This window comes from Heptranchias perlo, chromosome 24 (genome assembly GCF_035084215.1).
Source record: "Heptranchias perlo isolate sHepPer1 chromosome 24, sHepPer1.hap1, whole genome shotgun sequence".
Lineage (NCBI taxonomy): Eukaryota > Metazoa > Chordata > Chondrichthyes > Hexanchiformes > Hexanchidae > Heptranchias > Heptranchias perlo.
Window position 1 is genome coordinate 19,185,366 of NC_090348.1, and position 19,490 is coordinate 19,204,855.

General features: G+C 41.4%; 1 protein-coding gene and 1 long non-coding RNA gene across 7 annotated transcripts in view; one reads left to right on the forward strand and one right to left on the reverse strand.

Annotated features, from left to right (window-relative positions):
- Positions 1 to 19,490, forward strand: part of LOC137341603 (cAMP-dependent protein kinase type II-beta regulatory subunit-like) — a 75,152-nt gene that overhangs the window by 50,445 nt on the left and 5,217 nt on the right. For 2 of the 3 annotated variants that reach the window (XM_068004862.1, XM_068004861.1), the window contains exons 5-11: positions 271 to 354; positions 9,540 to 9,646; positions 11,861 to 12,014; positions 13,477 to 13,578; positions 13,972 to 14,046; positions 17,469 to 17,534; positions 19,314 to 19,446. In XM_068004862.1, the coding sequence (XP_067860963.1) occupies positions 271 to 354; positions 9,540 to 9,646; positions 11,861 to 12,014; positions 13,477 to 13,578; positions 13,972 to 14,046; positions 17,469 to 17,534; positions 19,314 to 19,446 (721 nt within the window). The remainder of the gene's footprint in view (positions 1 to 270; positions 355 to 9,539; positions 9,647 to 11,860; positions 12,015 to 13,476; positions 13,579 to 13,971; positions 14,047 to 17,468; positions 17,535 to 19,313; positions 19,447 to 19,490) is intronic. The other variant, XM_068004863.1, reaches the window with a different exon arrangement.
- The window catches only part of LOC137341604 (uncharacterized), a 53,730-nt gene that overhangs the window by 9,845 nt on the left and 24,395 nt on the right, over positions 1 to 19,490 (reverse strand). For 2 of the 4 annotated variants that reach the window (XR_010967063.1, XR_010967060.1), the window contains one exon: positions 14,494 to 16,226. The exons of 1 other annotated variant lie outside the window; for it this stretch is intronic. This is a non-coding gene — a long non-coding RNA (uncharacterized lncRNA). Of the gene's footprint in view, positions 1 to 14,493; positions 16,227 to 17,003; positions 17,078 to 19,490 lie in introns of those variants that run through there. One more of the 4 variants, XR_010967062.1, reaches the window with a different exon arrangement.

The following is a 19,490-nucleotide window of genomic DNA, read 5'->3' on the forward strand; positions in this document are numbered from 1 at the left end:
TTCTTCCAGCCACTGATTATACTAACCTAAATCCAGCCAATGAGAGGCGTACGAGAGAGACCAGCACTCTTGAATTATTTTTCCTTGCTCCCTGCACCTGCTTGGTAATTCCCTACGATGGCAGTGGTGAGACCTCAGCTTAGTCATATGGGGTGTCTTGGTACAAACCTGCATTCTATTCTCTTGCCTGTTGGGGCTTTGAAGTACAGTGATTGTTTTTAAATAGTATGAATTTGTAGATTTTTTACAGCATATTCCATCTGTATTTAGGTTATTCATCCCAAAACAGATGAGCAAAGAAGACGACTGCAAGAAGCCTGTAAAGACATTCTTCTCTTTAAGAACTTAGACCAGGTATGACTTCGACGTTAAATGCTTTAGATTATAACAGGAATAAGCAGAGGTAGCTATTAATTGTAAAGAAATCTAAAATGGTCTAGCTATTTGAGATATTCTAGCCTCTTGTTATATTGCAATATAGAATATTGTGTATGCATTGGGTTTGAATACTGTCCTTTCACCTCTGGGACCAAGATCTAAAGCCAACCCAGACTAATGAATTTTGGAACCAGAAAAGGGCATCTCATCAATTCCACTTAACTTGGTTTTCACCATCTCTCATTCTCTCCTTTCCAAACATTCATGTAATTGCTTCCTTGATTGTTCTTCCCTGGGAACTTATTTCACAACTCTCAATTTTGGGAGAACAGGCTTTCCTAAATTCCTTTCTTATTCTAACTTGTGTTCCCTGGTTTTTGAAAGTTTAGCATAGTGGACAGTGTGCCTGGATCATTTTTCAATTTCCTTGATTGTCTTGAAAACTTCAATTAGGTCATCTTAAGTCTGTCCTTTCCAAAGTAAACAATTTTACAACACCAAGTTATAGTCCAACGATTTTATTTGAAATTTACAAGCTTTTGGAGGCTTCCTCCTTCCTCAGGTAAATGTCAGGAACTCCTCGAAGCCTACGCATTTATAAATCACAGAACAATACATGGTGATTACAGATAGTCTTTGCAACTGCCCGTAGGCTTCGAGGAGTTCCTGACATTTACCTGAGGAAGGAGGAAGCCTCCGAAAGCTTGTAAATTTCAAATAAAATCGTTGGACTATAACTTGGTGTTGTAAAATTGTTTACAATTGTCAACCCCAGTCCATCACCGGCATCTCCACATCATGGCTTTCCAAAGTAAACAGTGGAAACTAGGAATGGGCAATAAATGTAGCCGTACCAGCGTCGCCCGTATCCCGAGTAACAAAGTTTTAAAGAAAAATAAGCCCAACTTTCATAACTTTTTCGCATAACTTAAGTTGCTGATTTTCCTGTCTCTCTGATGGCTCTAAATAAAGTATATTTGAGCAGTTTTATCTTAGTAACGAAGTCCATGAGCTTCTCGACTTACTGGAGGTGAGAACGAAGATTGACACCATCCGTTCAGCTGCCTCTGCTGCATCCCCTAGCTTTGAACTCGCGTCTCGCTTGAGTTTCTCTCCCATCTCCCCTCATTCCCTCGGAGTTTATTTCATCCGTAAGACCCACCTCTGTGTTCCTTTGACCCATTCACACCAAACTGCTGACCACCAAACTTCCCTTTCTAGCCCCCATTCTAGCTGACATTGTAAATGGTTCCCTCTCCTCAGGTTCTGTCTCACTCCCTTTCAAAACAATCATGACTCCCCTCCTCAAAAAAACAAACCCTCAAGCCTTCTGTCCTTGCAAACTACCACCTCATCTCCAATCACCCTTACTTTTCAAGTCCTTGAACATGTTATCACCTCTCAAATCTGTGCCCATCTTTCCCACAATTCCCTGTTTTAACCTCTCCAATCAGATTTCTGCCCTGGCCACAGCACCGAAAAGGCCCAAACCAAAGTCACAGATGACGTCCTTTGTGACTGTGACCGTAGTTTCATATCCCTTCCCAATCTCTCTGCAGCCATTGTCATGGTTGACCACACCATCCTTCTCCAATGCCCTTTCTCATTTTCCACCTCAGTAGGATTGTCCTCACTTGGTTCCACTCTCACCTATCCAGTCATAGCCAGAGTATCTGCAGCACTGACTTCTCTTTCTACCCCTGTACTGTTGCCTCTGGAGTTCCCCAAGGATGTATCCATGTCCCCCTCTTACTCCTCATCTACATGCTGCCCCTTGTCGATGTTATCCGTAGACATGGGATGAGCTTCCACATGTGTGCTGTACCTGTGCGCCACTTTGCTTGACCCTTCCACTGCCTTTGTATTGTCTGACTGCTTGGTTGTCATACGGACTTGAATGAGCTGCAATTTCATCCAGCGAAGAATTGAGAAGATTGAAGACATTGTCTTCGGCCCTCGGCACAAACTTTGTACTCTTGCTGTTAATTCCATCCTGCTCCCTGGCCACTGTCTCAGAATGAACCAAAATGTTCTCAACCTCGCCATCCTAGTCGCACCTGAGCTGAGCTTCTGCCCTCATATCCTCTCCATCTCAAAGACTACCTACTTCCACCTCTGTAACATTGCCTGCTTCTACCCCTAGCTGAAATCTTCATCTATGTCTTTGTCACTCCAGATTCAACTATTCCAATGCTCCACTGGCCGGCCTTCCATCCTCCTCCTTGTATAAACTTCAGCTGAATCAAAACTCTGCTGCCCATATCCTAATCTGCACCAGGCCCTGCTCACCCATTACTCTTGTCCTTGCTCACCATATCGCTCAACACTATTTAAAATTCTCATTCTTGTTTAAATCCTTTAATGGCCTTACCCCTCCTTTTATCGCTGTAACTTCCTCCAGTGCTGCAACCCAACGCGCCCCCCCCACCGAACTCTTCATTCCTCAGATTCTGGCCTCTTATGGAACCCCCCCCCCCCATCTTTCACCCCCCCCATCTTTCACCCCCCCCCCCCCATCTTTCACCCCCCCCCCCCATCTTTCACCCCCCCCCCCCATCTTTCACCCCCCCCCCCATCTTTCACCCCCCCCCCCATCTTTCACCCCCCCCCCCATCTTTCACCCCCCCCCATCTTTCACCCCCCCCCATCTTTCACACCCCCCCCATCTTTCACACCCCCCCCATCTTTCACCCCCCCCCATCTTTCACCCCCCCCCATCTTTCACCCCCCCCCATCTTTCACCCCCCCCCATCTTTCACCCCCCCCCCATCTTTCACCCCCCCCCCATCTTTCACCCCCCCCATCTTTCACCCCCCCCCATCTTTCACCCCCCCCCCCATCTTTCACCCCCCCCCATCTTTCACCCCCCCCCATCTTTCACCCCCCCCCATCTTTCACCCCCCCCCATCTTTCACCCCCCCCATCTTTCACCCCCCCCCCCATCTTTCACCCCCCCCCCCATCTTTCACCCCCCCCCCCATCTTTCACCCCCCCCCCATCTTTCACCCCCCCCCCCCATCTTTCACCCCCCCCATCTTTCACCCCCCCCCATCTTTCACCCCCCCCCATCTTTCACCCCCCCCCCATCTTTCACCCCCCCCCCATCTTTCACCCCCCCCCCATCTTTCACCCCCCCCATCTTTCACCCCCCCATCTTTCACCCCCCCCATCTTTCACCCCCCCCATCTTTCACCCCCCCCATCTTTCACCCCCCCCATCTTTCACCCCCCCCATCTTTCACCCCCCCCCCATCTTTCACCCCCCCCCATCTTTCACCCCCCCCCATCTTTCACCCCCCCCCATCTTTCACCCCCCCCCCCATCTTTCACCCCCCCCCCCATCTTTCACCCCCCCCCCCATCTTTCACCCCCCCCCATCTTTCACCCCCCCCATCTTTCACCCCCCCCATCTTTCACCCCCCCCATCTTTCACCCCCCCCCAATCTTTCACCCCCCCCCAATCTTTCACCCCCCCCCAATCTTTCACCCCCCCCCAATCTTTCACCCCCCCCCCAATCTTTCACCCCCCCCCCAATCTTTCACCCCCCCCATCTTTCACCCCCCCCCAATCTTTCACCCCCCCCCAATCTTTCACCCCCCCCCCCAATCTTTCACCCCCCCCCAATCTTTCACCCCCCCCCAATCTTTCACCCCCCCCCAATCTTTCACCCCCCCCCCCAATCTTTCACCCCCCCCCCCAATCTTTCACCCCCCCCCCCTCCATCTTGTGGGAGATTGATATGTTCAACTGGTTCAATATCTCACTGCTTCTGAACTTGGGTCAAGACGTATTGATGGAACTAAGTTGAGGTAACCGTAGTGTTTTATTTTTGCTCTGCCTGACCTGGGAGTGTTTGACAGGTTAACTAAAGTGAGAATATTTGATTTCCCAGCATAAAAATCCTCCTCTATAAAGACCAAAATGATGCCTTTATGAATAATTGTTTTTCTCAATAAACAAAGTTTTAAAATATAATAATTCATATATTTGTGCCACTTTGAATACCGGCTTGTTTGCTTTAAATTAATCTTTAGCCCGGTTCCTGAACACATGTTCGGATTATGCCTTTAGTCCCACCTGATATAAGCCAAAAGTGAAGGTCCCAGAATTTTCCAATTTCTTCCCCTCTCTTTGTTACACTTCCATCGTTGAACAGACACAATTAATGATTCCTGTGTTTGAATTAACAGTCAAACCATTTCTGGTGTTTCAGTCTAGTTTGTAGCCAGAATTTAAAATTTTGACTGTCGTGGGATCAAGAATGCAGCTTTGTACTTCATCACTAATTGGTGAGGGATAGATCTTTGTCTGATATTTCCCCACATGGTGAGCTTCTGGTAGCAGTTGAATGGGGGCCAGGGGTATTGTTGCATTGGGGCTGGGGGGAGAACCAGATATCCAATCACAGTAGACCACCACTTGAGTGGTTATCTACATTTTTGACTATAGTGTGTATAACAGGATGAGCTGGAGACCAAATGCCATAGAAGGTGTATAATAAAGGGAGAGGAGAAAACAAAATACATTTTCTTTTTTATTACAGTAGCAAATGTAATATTAAGTTGGCACCTAAAACTCTTAAATTCTATTTATGACCATATATATTTTTGAAGCATTGTGCAGCTTTTATAAGACTGTAATTATAAATACTGACCTCATGTCCTTCAAACTACCATTTTTAACAATATAATCTTTGTTTAACATAATCACCAATATGCTGTGATAGAAAATTGAACAGTAACATACCTTGTATGGAATTTGACATCTGTTGAAATAGCTGTGTGGATTGATGTTTTAAGCAGCTTAAAGAAACAATTTGTGAAAGCACTCAACAATGTATTTTAAAACTGCACATGTTTCAGAACTGGTTCACAAAGCTATAATTTCATCGATTTGAAAATGAATTTATGTATTTACAAGTTCATGGTAAGGTGAAAAATCCATACTGTGATGCAGAAAGCTACTGATTTTTAAATGAGAATGAGACCTAAAGAAGAAATTGACTGCTATACTGTCTTTGTTGAAGGTGGCACAGTACTGGGTGCCATTTTCATCCACCAATTTGCTCTGTTGTGGCATGCCATTGAAATGATGGAATGAAGCTTCCATCCCATTTTTTTTTGCTGCTGTGAGCTCTCCATTTTCACCTGACTTTCTGATCCTGGTACTTTCTCAGAGCCATAAGGCTGAGTGAAATCAGGTGCCAGCCCTATCGGAGAGAGTCATCACCGTGTTGGTCTTGTATACCTCCTAGCACTCTTCTAGTGCACATAATCACTGTTTTGTACATATTGTATAATAGGACAGATTAACAAGTGGTAACTTAGTGTGCACAGGAGTTATTAATAGCTCACAGCACATAGTAATCTTTCTTATATCAACCATGTTAGCTTTCTTAAATTATATTGACAGACCAATCCTTCAAGATCACAAGGTGACCCTGAGTACCTGAAGGTACTGTTGGCTGTACCATTTTGAATAGATGCTTGTTATTACACTGGTTTAGTTGGGGTTTCAGATTTGTAAATACTTCATAACATTTGTCGATGCGACAGAAATTTATAAGATTTAGGATATAAGAAAACTGCAGATGAAAGTCAAAAAGGCTATTTTTAAAGCATGATCTTTGATGTATGGCAAAAACACAAAAAGGTAGCAGGAGATCTAACATTTTATTTTTGATTTGTTTTGTGTTTGTTAAAGGCAAGACATGTACTTGGAGAATAGGACATTTTTCCACTTTGGATACCTAAGGGTGATTTTGACCTTGCTCGGCAGGAGAAACCGGGTGGTCAGTTAATGCCCAGGGATCTTACCGCGAATGTTATGCTCTCTTCCCACAGTCTTTGATTTTAATTTATTCTTCTAAGCAGACGGGAAGGACACCGAGGGGAATCCTTCTTTAAATATACAGATTAGGCTTCGATGATGACATGGGAGGAAAATAGGCCCTAGAATAAACTGAAAAATATGTTGGAGGAGTGATAAATTTTGCTGTCCATGGGACCTAATATTCTGGAGAAACGGAATGTACTTAGGTTTGAATGATAAAAGCATGTGAAGGGGCAGATCAAAATTCAAGACTTTTTTTCTCCCTTTGGGCCACTAGTATATGTTCATATTTGTCCCAGCATTCTTTCAAAATCCATTTCTCCTTTTTGTAATTCCACTCTTCCTCTTTTCTCCTGCCCCCGACAGACTCCAGATCACTTTTCATCGTTATACATGCTTTTATTTTTCTACTTAAAGCTTTATTTTCAATATTTCTCACTTTTTTAATTGCTCAACACCACACAACATTGTGCCACGTGTTGTACACTATTCTCCTGCCTTCATTGGTCTCTGCTAACATCGGCCTTGAATGGGTCTCTGCAAGAATGTAACGTTAGGGTATTCACCAACCTCCTTTTTGAGAAAGCACCTAGCTTCCCTGATGGCATAAGAGTTGGCAGTCCATGACGCAGCTGGATCGCTGATCAATTTAATCCTCTCTGAGGGTGGACTCCTGTGAGAGCATTTGTAAGCTTAAGGAACTCCCTAAATAATTACCTATTTTATTGAAAAGGGACCGTGGGAATTCTTGCATCCACCCAAGAGTTTTTTTTAAAAAGAAAAAAACAAATTCCAAATGTTAATGAGAACAAAAGAACTTCACCAGACATGGTGTCAAAATTCTTAGGTGCATTCTACTAATTTAGATCAGAGTTCAAGTATGGTCCTAAAACACAGATTGTTGGCTTAATGAGGGATGAAGCTAATGGGCAGTTGAAATCTGAGAACTGCAATGTCAAAATGAAGCATAAAATTGACTCCCTTGAGAAATTAATAAAATTGCAAAAGAAGCTTTACGACCACAAGAATAGAAGCAGTCCTCAGTGACCTTAAGCATTACCATTTGATTTACATTTGGTTCCCTGATGCTTGACACATTTTGGAGATAGCTGGTAAGAAAGGACGGTTGTGATTTCTCTGTAGAACTGTCAAATACATACATCATCTTGAGTTTTTGCAAGAGCCTTGCAGTTCACACTTGACAAGTGAGATGGAGTGTTAAGTGCAAGTGTATACATTTTGTTTTTAGGTTTATTCAATGTGTGCAAATGTTACCATTTATTGCATGTGTAGAAGGCAGATTAGGACTCTACACTGCTGATTTACTACATTGTGCCAAAGCTGTGATATTTTAATTGGATTTTGCTGTAGCATTTGTTAGTTGACTAGCAACACCATTTACAGATTTTGATTTGTTTTGATCGTGCCTTTTAGTTGTGTGAAGAACAAAAATTACTTTTTGTTATGAGGAACTTTGCTTTTGTTCTGTGATTTATAACACTGCTAATTTCCATCCATTGTGCACTGTCCTAGGGTTTCCATGATTTCTATTAAGTCCAAAATAAAGAAATGCCCAGAGACCTCACTAGAATACGCTTCCCTTTAACTTGGCCTGGGCTCTATCTACGGAGGAGGTGTGGCCCTGATGCTGGTCAAGAAACATTACCTTGGAGGTCACAGCAGTGTTCTCCAAAAAAAGAAAAAAATTGTAAACTAATATTGACTTCGGTTACCATTTGATTTTGAAAAATTGTATAACTGTTGTAGTCGCTTGGATCTTAATTAATAGAAGTCAGTAACTTGAGGTAGAGGATGATTCTTGGCTGACCTTCATTAGAGTCCAAGCTCTGCAGTTCGATATTCAGCCACTCAGCTTAATCATCACATCTGAGCAATGCTGTGGTAAAGAAACATGCAAGTGGCTAGAAAACATTGGGTTGTAGCTGGAATTTTCAAGAACGTACTTCTGTTTGTCACATGCAGTGATTTCTACAGCCTATATAGATCTCAGCCTTGGCTCGGTGGGAGCACTCCTGCTTCTTAGTCATAAAGTCGTGGGTTCAATCCCCATTCTGCTGACTTGAGCACATGACCTTGGCTGACTCTTCAGTGTAGTACTGAGGAAATACTGCACTGTCAAAAGTGCTGTCTTTTAGATGAGATGTTGAAATGCGGCCCCATCTGCCTCCTTGGGAGAACACAAAAGATCCTAAGGTACTATTTGACAAAGAACAGGGGAGTTCTCCCTGTGTCCTGGCAACGTTTATGCTTCAACCAACATCACTAAAAAATAAATTATCTGGTAATTTACCTCTGCTATTTTTCGGAACTTGGTGTATTAAAATTATCTGCACCTCAAAAAGTACTTAATTGGCTGTGAACTGCTTGCGATGTCCAGAGGATGTGAAATGTGCAATATAAATGCAAGTTCATTCTTTTTGTATCTCTGGATATGCAATTTGGTAGCCCTGTTTGGCAAGACAATGAAAACCTTATCTGTTCTTCCTGCATAGATCAGAGTCAAAAACGAGTCAGACTAGTGGATATGATGATGTCCTATTTGATGCTTCCACTATATAGGAGAGATATGGCCCTCTCCAAGTTCAGGACTACACAAGATGTTGGCAGTTGCACTTCATTTCTGTATCAGTTGTTGCCTACAATTCATCCATGTGTGCAGAAATAAAACCATCACTTGCAGAACCAGGATTTGTCATCCTCTCCTGTTTATCTCTTCTCCTTTTTACTGAAGGAATTAACTCCTTGCTAGAATATGGTTTCATGGGTGTGAGTTTCCTTCCACGCTTCAAGTGCCCTTTATTCATGTATGAAACTTGATGGTGAGTATCTGCAGGCTATTTGACTGAGGGGGCATCACCTAATCCTAGGTCTCATATTCATACATGGAAACTCCAGCAGAGGTTGCTGGATATCAATCAGGACTGGGAACCCTGAATGATCTCTTCTCAAACCCAGGGGCACTGACACCAATTGTAGTGCCCCTACCTTCCCTCATCTGAGAGCAGCTAATTCAGTACTGACCAAGGATCAAACCTGCGACCTTTACGTCCTGTAGGCTCATACACACTTGAAAAACTCACTAAGCCATTGGTGTGGAGGCCAGACCAGTGTTCAGTTTTTACAGAAACCACCATTCTAAAATATGTGAGGTGCCTCCAGCTGCTGCCTGGTATGACATGAGGTACAAAAAATTGAAATTCCATGTTTTTTACTTTATTTGGAAAGTCAGATGCAAAGATACTATTTCCAATTTTGTCAGTTTGTCATGATTGCGGTATGCGAGAACCAATAACCTCTGCCTTTTACAGGAACAAATGTTTCAGCTGCTGGATGCCATGTTTGAAATGCTGGTCAAAGTTGATGAACATGTCATTGATCAAGGGGATGATGGTGATAACTTCTATGTTATTGAAAGGTAAGAATCTTTCTAACTTCCATTTTATATTCTGAATGCAGTTTATATACTGAATAAGGTGTAAAATTTTAGGGTTATTGACTGAGGCTAAGAGGCATGGGAATTGGCTGGAAAGAAAGATGTGGGTATTACAAATTTTCTTATCCAGCTGAAGACCTTTCCGCAGTAATCATTTCACAATGTTACAAATTTCAAGTGTCTACAATAGATATTTTCTTGAGCTAGGCGTCATTGGCCATCCAATAAGCGGCAGCCCCTACAATCTTTATGGCCCAATATCTAATTAAACGATAGCACAAGCAGGGGATCATAACGGAGACCGTTCGTGTACTGGATACTATGATCTTGCACATACTGCCACATGCGTTCTGCTGTCTCTCAAGGCAGACTGTAAGACTTGCAGAAGGAAAAGTACCCCGGTGAGATGAGGCACGATTGCACCCTGGTTTATTTTACCTGCAATATTTGAATGAACAGAAGACAATTTTCCTGTGAGATACATCTATTTCTTGTCACTCCTTATAACATTAAAAATAATAAAGATGTGACTTTGTGACTAATTTAGGCAGACTTTATTTGCAATCTAATTGTCCCTAACTAGAACTGTCTTTAAGCTACAAGTTCATATGGGTTCACTCTGCCGTTCTTCAGCCTGTCCCAATGGCCATATATGGATATATACATCGCCAAAGGGAATAAAAATACAAATGTGCTCAAATATATATCTATCTATATCTGGTTTAGTTAAGCCCCCTGCTGGGTGCAATAAATGTAAATTATTCTATCACCAGGATTCAAACTGCTGTGGAATGTACTCATTGACTTCCCATTGTTTCTACGCTGATGTAACAGCAAAAATACACACTTTCATGGCTTTTACTTCTGGGGTCCCACCCAGGATATATTCTAATCAACATTCTAAATGGCCTCTATCCAGGTTATTAATTGCCAATGGTAAATGGCATTGTGTCTCTTCGGTTGTTACAAACATGATGCTCTATTGTAATTCGCTTCAAAATGTGAAATGTATTTTTAATTTCAAACGTTTGACGAAATGCCAAAACCTATCTGTCTCTAATCTTCACCATTTTTAAGTTGTTCCCAGGACATATGCACCCTTCCACTAATGAATCTATCCGTTTTGCTGGGGTTCACTAAAACTGGGGAGATGTCACTGACCTCACGTGTTTACAGATATTTTATCTTTGCAGCATACATGCCAAACTAGAGAACTAGCAAAAGTTGATCAGCTTCAAAAAAAACTGAGAAAAAAAAGGCCTGAATATATAAGGTTGTGACAAAAGAATATAAGGATTTAGACTAAAAATACAGAAGAACATGTACTTGTCAGAACTTAGCTCTGCAATTAAAAATAGAAATTGCTGATGGGGGATTTCAATGCTAAAGATGTGAACTTTATCTTCTGAGGGATCAGGTCATTCCCTATCCTCAAAAGAACATTTTGACTTTTGTTACCTGATTTGATGCATTTCTCAGCAATTTGAAGTCTACTGTAATCCTGAATTCATAAAAATATATATAGATTTTCACCAAGTAAAACTCAACACCACTCCAATCCTGCTTCTGATTTTATTTCCAAAATCTGCTGATTCTGTAATTGGTGCGATGGGAATGCTTGAAAAAAGCCAGTAAATGCATTCACATTAAGGAACATCCTTCGTGCCTCTTAAAAAGCAGCTGCAACCACTCTTAAAATAAACCTTTGGAAAAAGACACAAGCTGAGCATGGCCCAGCAAGTTCCATTGAGGAAAATGCAGCTTATTTGTGGCTTATAAGTTTTTTTGGGGGGGGCGGGGTGCGAGCACCAAATAAACATACTTGTAACTATGACTCTCAGAAACCAGCAGCTCACTTAAAATATTTCTGCCTCAAGTTGATGTGCAACCATTAGGAGAAATTACGGTCTAATTGGTCGTGACAGCCTGCAGTCCCACCTTCCAACCGATCTGGTCCTGAACACCTCCAATCTCACGGACCTGGTTCTGATGGGCTTCATTCCCACTCTTCAGTTGACCTGAAATGGTTGATACCAGGAACCTCCAATCCTCATGGGGACAAAAAGCTGACTTTTCTTGTGAAACGCTGACTTGATTTAAAACACTGAGGGCTGGCATGTATGTTGCAGGGTTTTTTGCTCAAAATTATTGGGATGCTTTTCTTCAACTAAGGCTAATAATGTTTATATTTCACAGGGGAACATACGATATATTTGTAAATTTGGATGGTCTGCAAAGGTGTGTTGGGACCTATGATAATCGTGGTAGCTTTGGTGAGCTGGCACTAATGTATAATACTCCCAGAGCAGCTACCATTATTGCTACCTCCAATGGAGCGCTATGGGGCCTGGTAAGTCTTGAGAAATTTGGATTTTATATGTAACACATTTTTGTGTTGTCCAGTCAAAACTGTTAAAATGGCCAGCTGACTAATGCATCACCAAAAACTATTTTATTCTGATATGGAACTGATTAGTTTAAAAAACTGAAAATAACTAATGACCCGATAATTCCTAACAGTCACCTATTTGAAAGCACTTACTTGCTGAAACCAGCCCACGGGGATAGGATCAGTATTTAAAAATAATACAATAATACATTCTAATAATGGCCCTATTGTTTAAAATGCTCAATTATATTGTGCAACTGTCCCTCATACATTTAACACCTTGTACACTGAAAATTCTGGCATGCCCACAACTTGATGTCAGGTGATCTGACAATACAGGTATGGTTGTGGAATAGAGGATTTTTTTTGGTAATTTTTTTTTTCTCAGAATGTGGGTGACCCTGGCAAAGCCACATTTATTGGCCATCCCTGGTTGCCCTGGGAAGGTGATAGTAGGCCTTCTCCTAGAATCACTGCAGTATTTGTGCTGATAGTGCTCCCACAATGTTAGGTAGGGAAACTCGGGCTTTTGAGCCAGTGACAATGAAGGAATGGCAATATGTCTTAAGTCAGGATGGTGTGTGATACGGAAGGAAAATTGGAAGCGATGTTGTTCACATGGTGATAGAGAAGTAGATGGATGGTGATAAACATATGAAAAATGATTGTGTATGCAGATAGCAGCTCTATGGGCAACATGTAAAGGAGGAAAAAATCGGGGGCCAAAGATGTAAACTTGTGGTACTTTGGAGGTGACCATGACTGGGTGGGAGGTGACACCAGTGCTGGAGGTATGCTGCCTTCATTGGACTGTAACCAAGCTTGGACAGTGACCTGGAGAAAACCACAGAAGAGATATGGTGGTGGATGATGAAATGGTCGACTATGACAAAAAACATGGAGAAATCAAGGACAAGAAAGGATAATGACCACTGTCACTATAATGGAGAAATCATAGTCACCGTGACTAATACTGTCTTGATGCTATGGACACGTTGGTAACCAGGTTACAGGGATTGAAAGACAGAACTTTGGAAGAGATGCCACTAGAGCTGGGTGACAACTATATATTCAACATTCAATTTCAATCCCAGGGACTCCAGCTACTTCCATCTGGAGGGAATTAAGCAGTAGGCTGCCCCTGGCTACTGTTGTGCACCATCTTGTGGCTAACTTGGGCATTGCCGACAGATGTTTGGGAAGACCTAGGAAAGGGGAATGATAAATTGAATAGGGAAAAGGTATTTATACATATTTTATTTATATTTCTGACTGGTGTGTTAGTAAATTATACTCAACAGTTTACTTTCTATTGAAATTTGATCAGAGTTACAAAAGTGGAGTTTGCAAATTAATAAAACTGAAAATAATTCTGCAATTTAACTTAGTTGTATAAATTAATAACTGGCTACCGTTTTTCTAGGACAGGGCAACTTTTCGTAGAATTATTGTCAAAAATAATGCCAAAAAGAGGAGATTGTATGAAGAATTTGTCCAGTCACTGCCACTTCTAAAATCACTAGAAGTAAGTACAATGTTTATGCAGATTCTGATTCTATGTACAAGCTGGTCGTGTAAATAATTAGCCTTATTTGTATACTGTACTAAACCGACATTTCAGTGTTCTGTCATGTTTAAAATAATTTGTGTAAGAGTGTAATTATACCATATTTCTAATGTGTGCAAGTTGAAAATGCTGTTTTTGTTTCCTTTCATGTATTTCTTGATGTAGACAAGTACTGATAGCTGATTTAAGGAGTAAATATATAAATTATTTTAATGTACAAACTCCTAGGATTTTACAACTTACAAAACTATTGAGAATATGTGACTGGTAAAAGGTCAACTTTATTCATACTTGTGTGAAGCGTTACAACCGATAACTGAAAATGCTTTCTAAATGTATTTGTTTCTCAAGTTAGGAGAAAGAATGAAAGTAGTTGATGTATTTGGAACCAAAATATACAAGGATGGAGAATGCATAATTGCTCAGGTGCAGAATCTTCATTTTTTTCCCCCCTTTTTTTGTTGTATTTAGTTTGATTCTTAAAGCTGTTCACAATGGGTTTTTAAAAAAGCACACTCAAACCATCAGCAAGCTCGTAATAAAAAAACAGGCCATTTTACTGGGTTAAATTTATTTGCTAAAAAATTATCTTTAACAGTATTCAATTTTGAGTGGTTAAACCATTTTGACCTCGGATTGAGATTTATGATGAATGAATATATAATTTAAACATGATATTGAATGCAGTAATTAGTGTACCACTTTCAAAACCAGCAGCTAAGCTTTGTAGGCCCAATTTCAGAAAATCTAGTTTCTTCTTGTTGGGTTTCGAGAGATAAAGCCATTAGCATACACGACTGCAATTCAGTTATTACACATTATTGTACTACTCTTTCACCCCGCCAACTTAGAATTCTCTTCCCCCTCCCTCCCTCCCTCTCTGTGTCTCTCTTTTTCTTATTATTCCATGCTACCTCTCCTGTTTGACTCTAACTGTAAGCGGGAAGAGACAACACAATTAGGACTCAAGCAAGTGGCTGATCTACAGGCAGCGGCTTTGGGACTCAGCTGGCAAGTAGAAGCAGCATCAGGGCCCGGGGAAGTGGGTAGGTTAGAAGCACCTGCATCATGGGACTCCACTGGGTGAGTAATTTAGTGGCAGCAGTATTGGGGTTCAGCTGGGTGGGAAGATTAGAAGCAACAGCATCAGAGACCACCATAATGACATGGTGGTAATGGAGGCTGGAGACTGATGTTTGTTGGAAGTGAGTTAATGTCTCCTGGTTAAATGGCCTTCTTTGGGGGCTGTAGTCTATTTGGGGGATGGGGACAGGCATGCTCAGTCTTTTTGATTCTAGGTCAGTCAGTTGCTCCAATGTGGGGTATCATCTTCCCACTCCCAGCCCCAGCACAGCTGCACAATGAAAAGCATTCAATTCTGTAAAAACCTGCCAGCAGATAAAGCTTATCTGCCAGTGAGGTAAGTGGAAATTTACAAAAATCAGTGCTGCTGGCTTTCTCAACAGTTTTGACACCAGATTGACATGCATCTTCTGCTCCCAGCAGCACTGTTCCCCTCACCTTCACTTGGGACTTGTCTCAGGAATCCACAATACTGCAGGTCCTAACTGTGACAGGAGAGCAGTGTTGCTGGGAGTGAGGGGGAAAGGCGTGTATCCAATATACTTAACGCTGAGAAACTCGGCAGCATTATCATGTTAGGCTTTCATGGTCACAATGAAGGATCAGCTGTTTCTGTCAATAGGGGATCAAAAGGCTGAGCTTAGTGAGTCAGACAGTATTGAGAAGTGGGTGGGAAGTTGGACACTCGGGTGTTTCACCTGTGGCATGATGAAATGTTGGATTTCATTCATTCTCTCCACTACCTACCATACATGCTGCAACAGTGGCTTGCAATAGAGTTCCCCCTTGGCTCCAAATATGAATGCCCTCTTGTATCTCTTTTCATGTAACATTCAGTGTTTCATCAGAGGAGGCCAGTTCAGCCCACCAATCCTTGATGTTCTATTCCAGCTGTTTGCACAGCCACAACAAACACCAGTCTTAAAATAGAACAGCAGCCATTTAAGAACTGCTGCTGCTTTCCTGATTCCTCACCCCCTTTCATTCATAGTGCTCCCCGTGCTTCTGAAAATGTGAAGTGAGCACATGGTTTTTATTTTAACAAGCTGACCTTGTAGAATCTGGTGAAGTCAAGTTCCTATTTCCCACGCTCAAGATGTTGGGCTGATTCAACCGATCCTGGCTCTTTTTACAGCATGGTGTAATTGGCCTTGTAGTGTCTTATCACCCTGAATCTTCACACTATTTGAAACAACAAATTACTTTTTAAGTCCACTAACTTTTAGTAGGGCAGCACAGCTATACTGTGCCAACAATGTCCCAGAACTAGAAATGGTCTTGACTCCCTGTGTGCAACGCCATGCAAGATCTGCTTTTAATAAATAATAAATTGTGTGTTACATGATGTAAATCTTCTCCTGCTTAGAAGGCTGAGATTTAGAGCTGCTGAGTTAGAAAATCCCCAGACCGTAACTGCAGCAGTGTCCGGTGGAGAGCAAAGTGTGCTTGGAGATTCTCTGTTGAAGTTCACGTACAGCATTCTGAAGTTTGCCACCCAGCTTTCCTTGGTTTGCTGTTGGAATCTGAATTGAGAGATGACAGTGAAGAAATAGCCCAGTACAAACCAAATTTGATTTATATCCATTCCCTTGTGGGTATCGGAGGAGGAGGAGGAATGAGCAGCAGGCCCAGTAACTGAGCTGTAGCTGCCAACCTGCATGCCGAATGCCTGGAACTCTGGCATCGTTTGGCAGCATTTTGGATAACTAAGTAGCCCATGTGCAGAGATGGGCTTGGAAATGTATCCTAAACATTGCCCGCCTGTCAGCTGTAGGGCCAGCTAACTGTGGCTGATAGAACACCCTTTACATTGCAGGTATAAAACTGGCAATAGAAAAAAAAATAGCAGAACTTGACATTGGCTCCATGGAACAGCAGAACTCATCCTCATGACTGAGACTACCACTGAAATAGAAGTTCTATATCACCAATGATGGCAGATACAGAGGAACCATTTCACAGTGACCTAGTTAATGGATTGCAACGCCATTAGCAAACAAATCAATTGTTGTGGGAGACTTCAATGTGCGGGATGGTATCATTGGTCCCATTGGTGTTGAGAAGTAATCCCGCCACCTTATGATAAAATATATTGATATGAGCTAGTCATCACCAACAGCTGTCTGCCAGCCAGGTTCTTGCTGGGCTTTTTTGGGGGTGGGAAGGGGTAATGTGTTGCGGAGGATTGCAGGCAGTAGTAGAGTTGTGCTTCCTTCTATGCTGTGCAGCCTAGTTAACAATATTTGAATTTCAGGAACCTCATCCTCCTTCCATTTTGCAGCATTAGTTAGAGCAGTTACCAGCATATCCTTGGCCACCTCTCTGCACAGAGAGATCCATTGAGGTCTTCGAACTACTCCTCTCATTCATCTCCCTAACAAAAAAAAATTGCATCGTTGCTACATTCCTCAATCAAGAATATGGAGCAGTCAGCTCACAGATCATGTATAGCTATTAGGAAGTTTGAACAGAATGGGAAGCTGTCCTTTCCTGCTAGTTTTTTTCTGTTTCTTATGACACAGGTGAGACTAACTGATTCATCCTATGTGAGATGCCAAACATAGTTCATTTTGGAGTTAAACTCAGAATCTTGTCTTTTTTGTGACTACTTCAAAGATCATTACTCTATACTAATACTATCTAGGTGTCAAGGTAGGTTTCCTATAGACAGTTTACTTGTGCCGTCTAATTTTGAACACTTTTTAAAAATCTTATTTGATATCTTCATTACTCATAAATTTAACTAGTAATTTTTCATCCTTCAGGGAGACAAAGCTGATTGTTTTTATATTGTAGAATCTGGAGAGGTCCGGATAACTATGAAACACAAGGTAAATGCAATTAATCAGTCTTTTAGAAAGACAAATTAAATTACTAATCGCTCAAATGTATATGTTTATTACACTGACTAATGTGTAATGCCTCATCGAAAACCATAGTGTCTCCACATACTGTAACCTTATCCAGATTAAAAAATTATCAGAAACCTGGATGATGGGGTGAGTTGAATAGAGGAGCACCTTCTGTACCTACATTCTTATTTTTCCACTTAACACTGATCCAGTAATCTTTGACCATAAGCCAGTTAACATTCCCACCTGAACGGCTCCGACAGCCTGGGTTTCTTCCAACTTCTCCCTTCTCCTGCAGCGCCCCCCCCCCCCCACCACCCACCACCCGCCAAAAAAAAATAAAAGCAAAGGCCGCTTCCTCCAAACGAAATGCCGAGTTTCCACAGACTTGACTAATTTTAGAACCCTTGCTGATTTTTTTTTTGAATGTGCATGTGAAATAACAAATGATCGAATAATGTATTGTGCACAGAAGACTTCATCACTCAAGCATGCTGATCCTAAAACAGTTGCATATTTGTAATTCACCCTGACTATCCAATACTCTGTATGCAGCTACCTTCATTATCCCATTACTAAATGCTCTGCCTCAAGTCTGAGAAATGCAATTAAGATGCTTGTTCCAGATGTTTATAAAGCAACTGACCACATCACTCACTATTAGCCAGTTTTGGCTCCATCTATTTTTAAATTTAATTTAGTTGGTGATGCGATACTCATATTTTAAAATTTCTATATAGGACTGCACAATTGCAGAACATGTTTTTAAGTAGGATAAATGATAGGGGAAGATGTGATCTTCCATAAGAAAATTTTAAAAATGAAAGTGTGTAGACTGGGGAGTCAGGAGGAATGGGAGAAAAGAGGAGCATGATAACCTCAAAACACTTTAAAAAAAAACTGATCAAGAACAAACACTGAAAAGCAACATCAAATGAAAACCTGCACAGTTTAAAATTGATTTTTGATTATAATATAATTGTGGAATATAAAAATGTATTTTTACCTTGTGTGGTGTATTTAAAACTCATGAAAAGTGAGTGCCCTAATCTGTTGCTCAGTAAGCATGTAATACAAAACACGAACTGGATCAATTAGACTTAGCATTGGTGGAATTGCAGGTACACTTCAAGAGATTCTCTTGGATTATGACACTGGTGTTAGCACTGCACTTTTCAATTCAGCAAAGTTGAGACTTCAGGATTAGCGCCTAATAGATTTCAAAGTAAATTAGTTACAAAAAAATGAAACTATTCATGACTGTTCCTGATATTAGCGGACAAATGTTTAATGCACTGATATGACATTCTTCTGTCCACTATTTTAATGGAGGCAGTTAAAATAAACTGGTTAATACCTGTGTTATAACAAAGTGTTAAAGTATTTGTCCACTGATATCAGCAACATCCATTGTTAGCTTTTCTGTTCTGCTTTGAACAAGGTTCATTGCTCTTAAAAGCAAAAAATGCAGATGCTGAAAATCTGAAACAGAAAATGTTGGAAACACTGAGCGAGTCGGGCAGCATCTGTGGAGAGAACGGTGGAGTTTAGATTTTAGGCATGGACCCTTTGCCAAAACTCAACTCTGTTTTGATGAAGGTTCCACAATCAAAATGTTAACTCCTCTGTTCTCTTAACAGATGCTGCCTGAGCTGCTGAGTGTTTCCATCATTTTCTATTTTTGTTTCATTAGTTCCATATGGAAATAAAGTTTAATGTGTTGAGAAATCATTACCTTTTTGGTTTCTTTCAATATAGGCTAAACCTGATGCAGATGGTGGAATGGAAATAGCTCGCTGTTCAAGAGGGCAGTATTTTGGAGAACTTGCTTTGGTAGCAAATCAGCCACGTGCAGCTTCTGCATATGCTGTAGGAAATGTGAAATGTCTAGGTAAATCTTTCACAAAATGGAATTTAGGGACTATGAAGAGATCA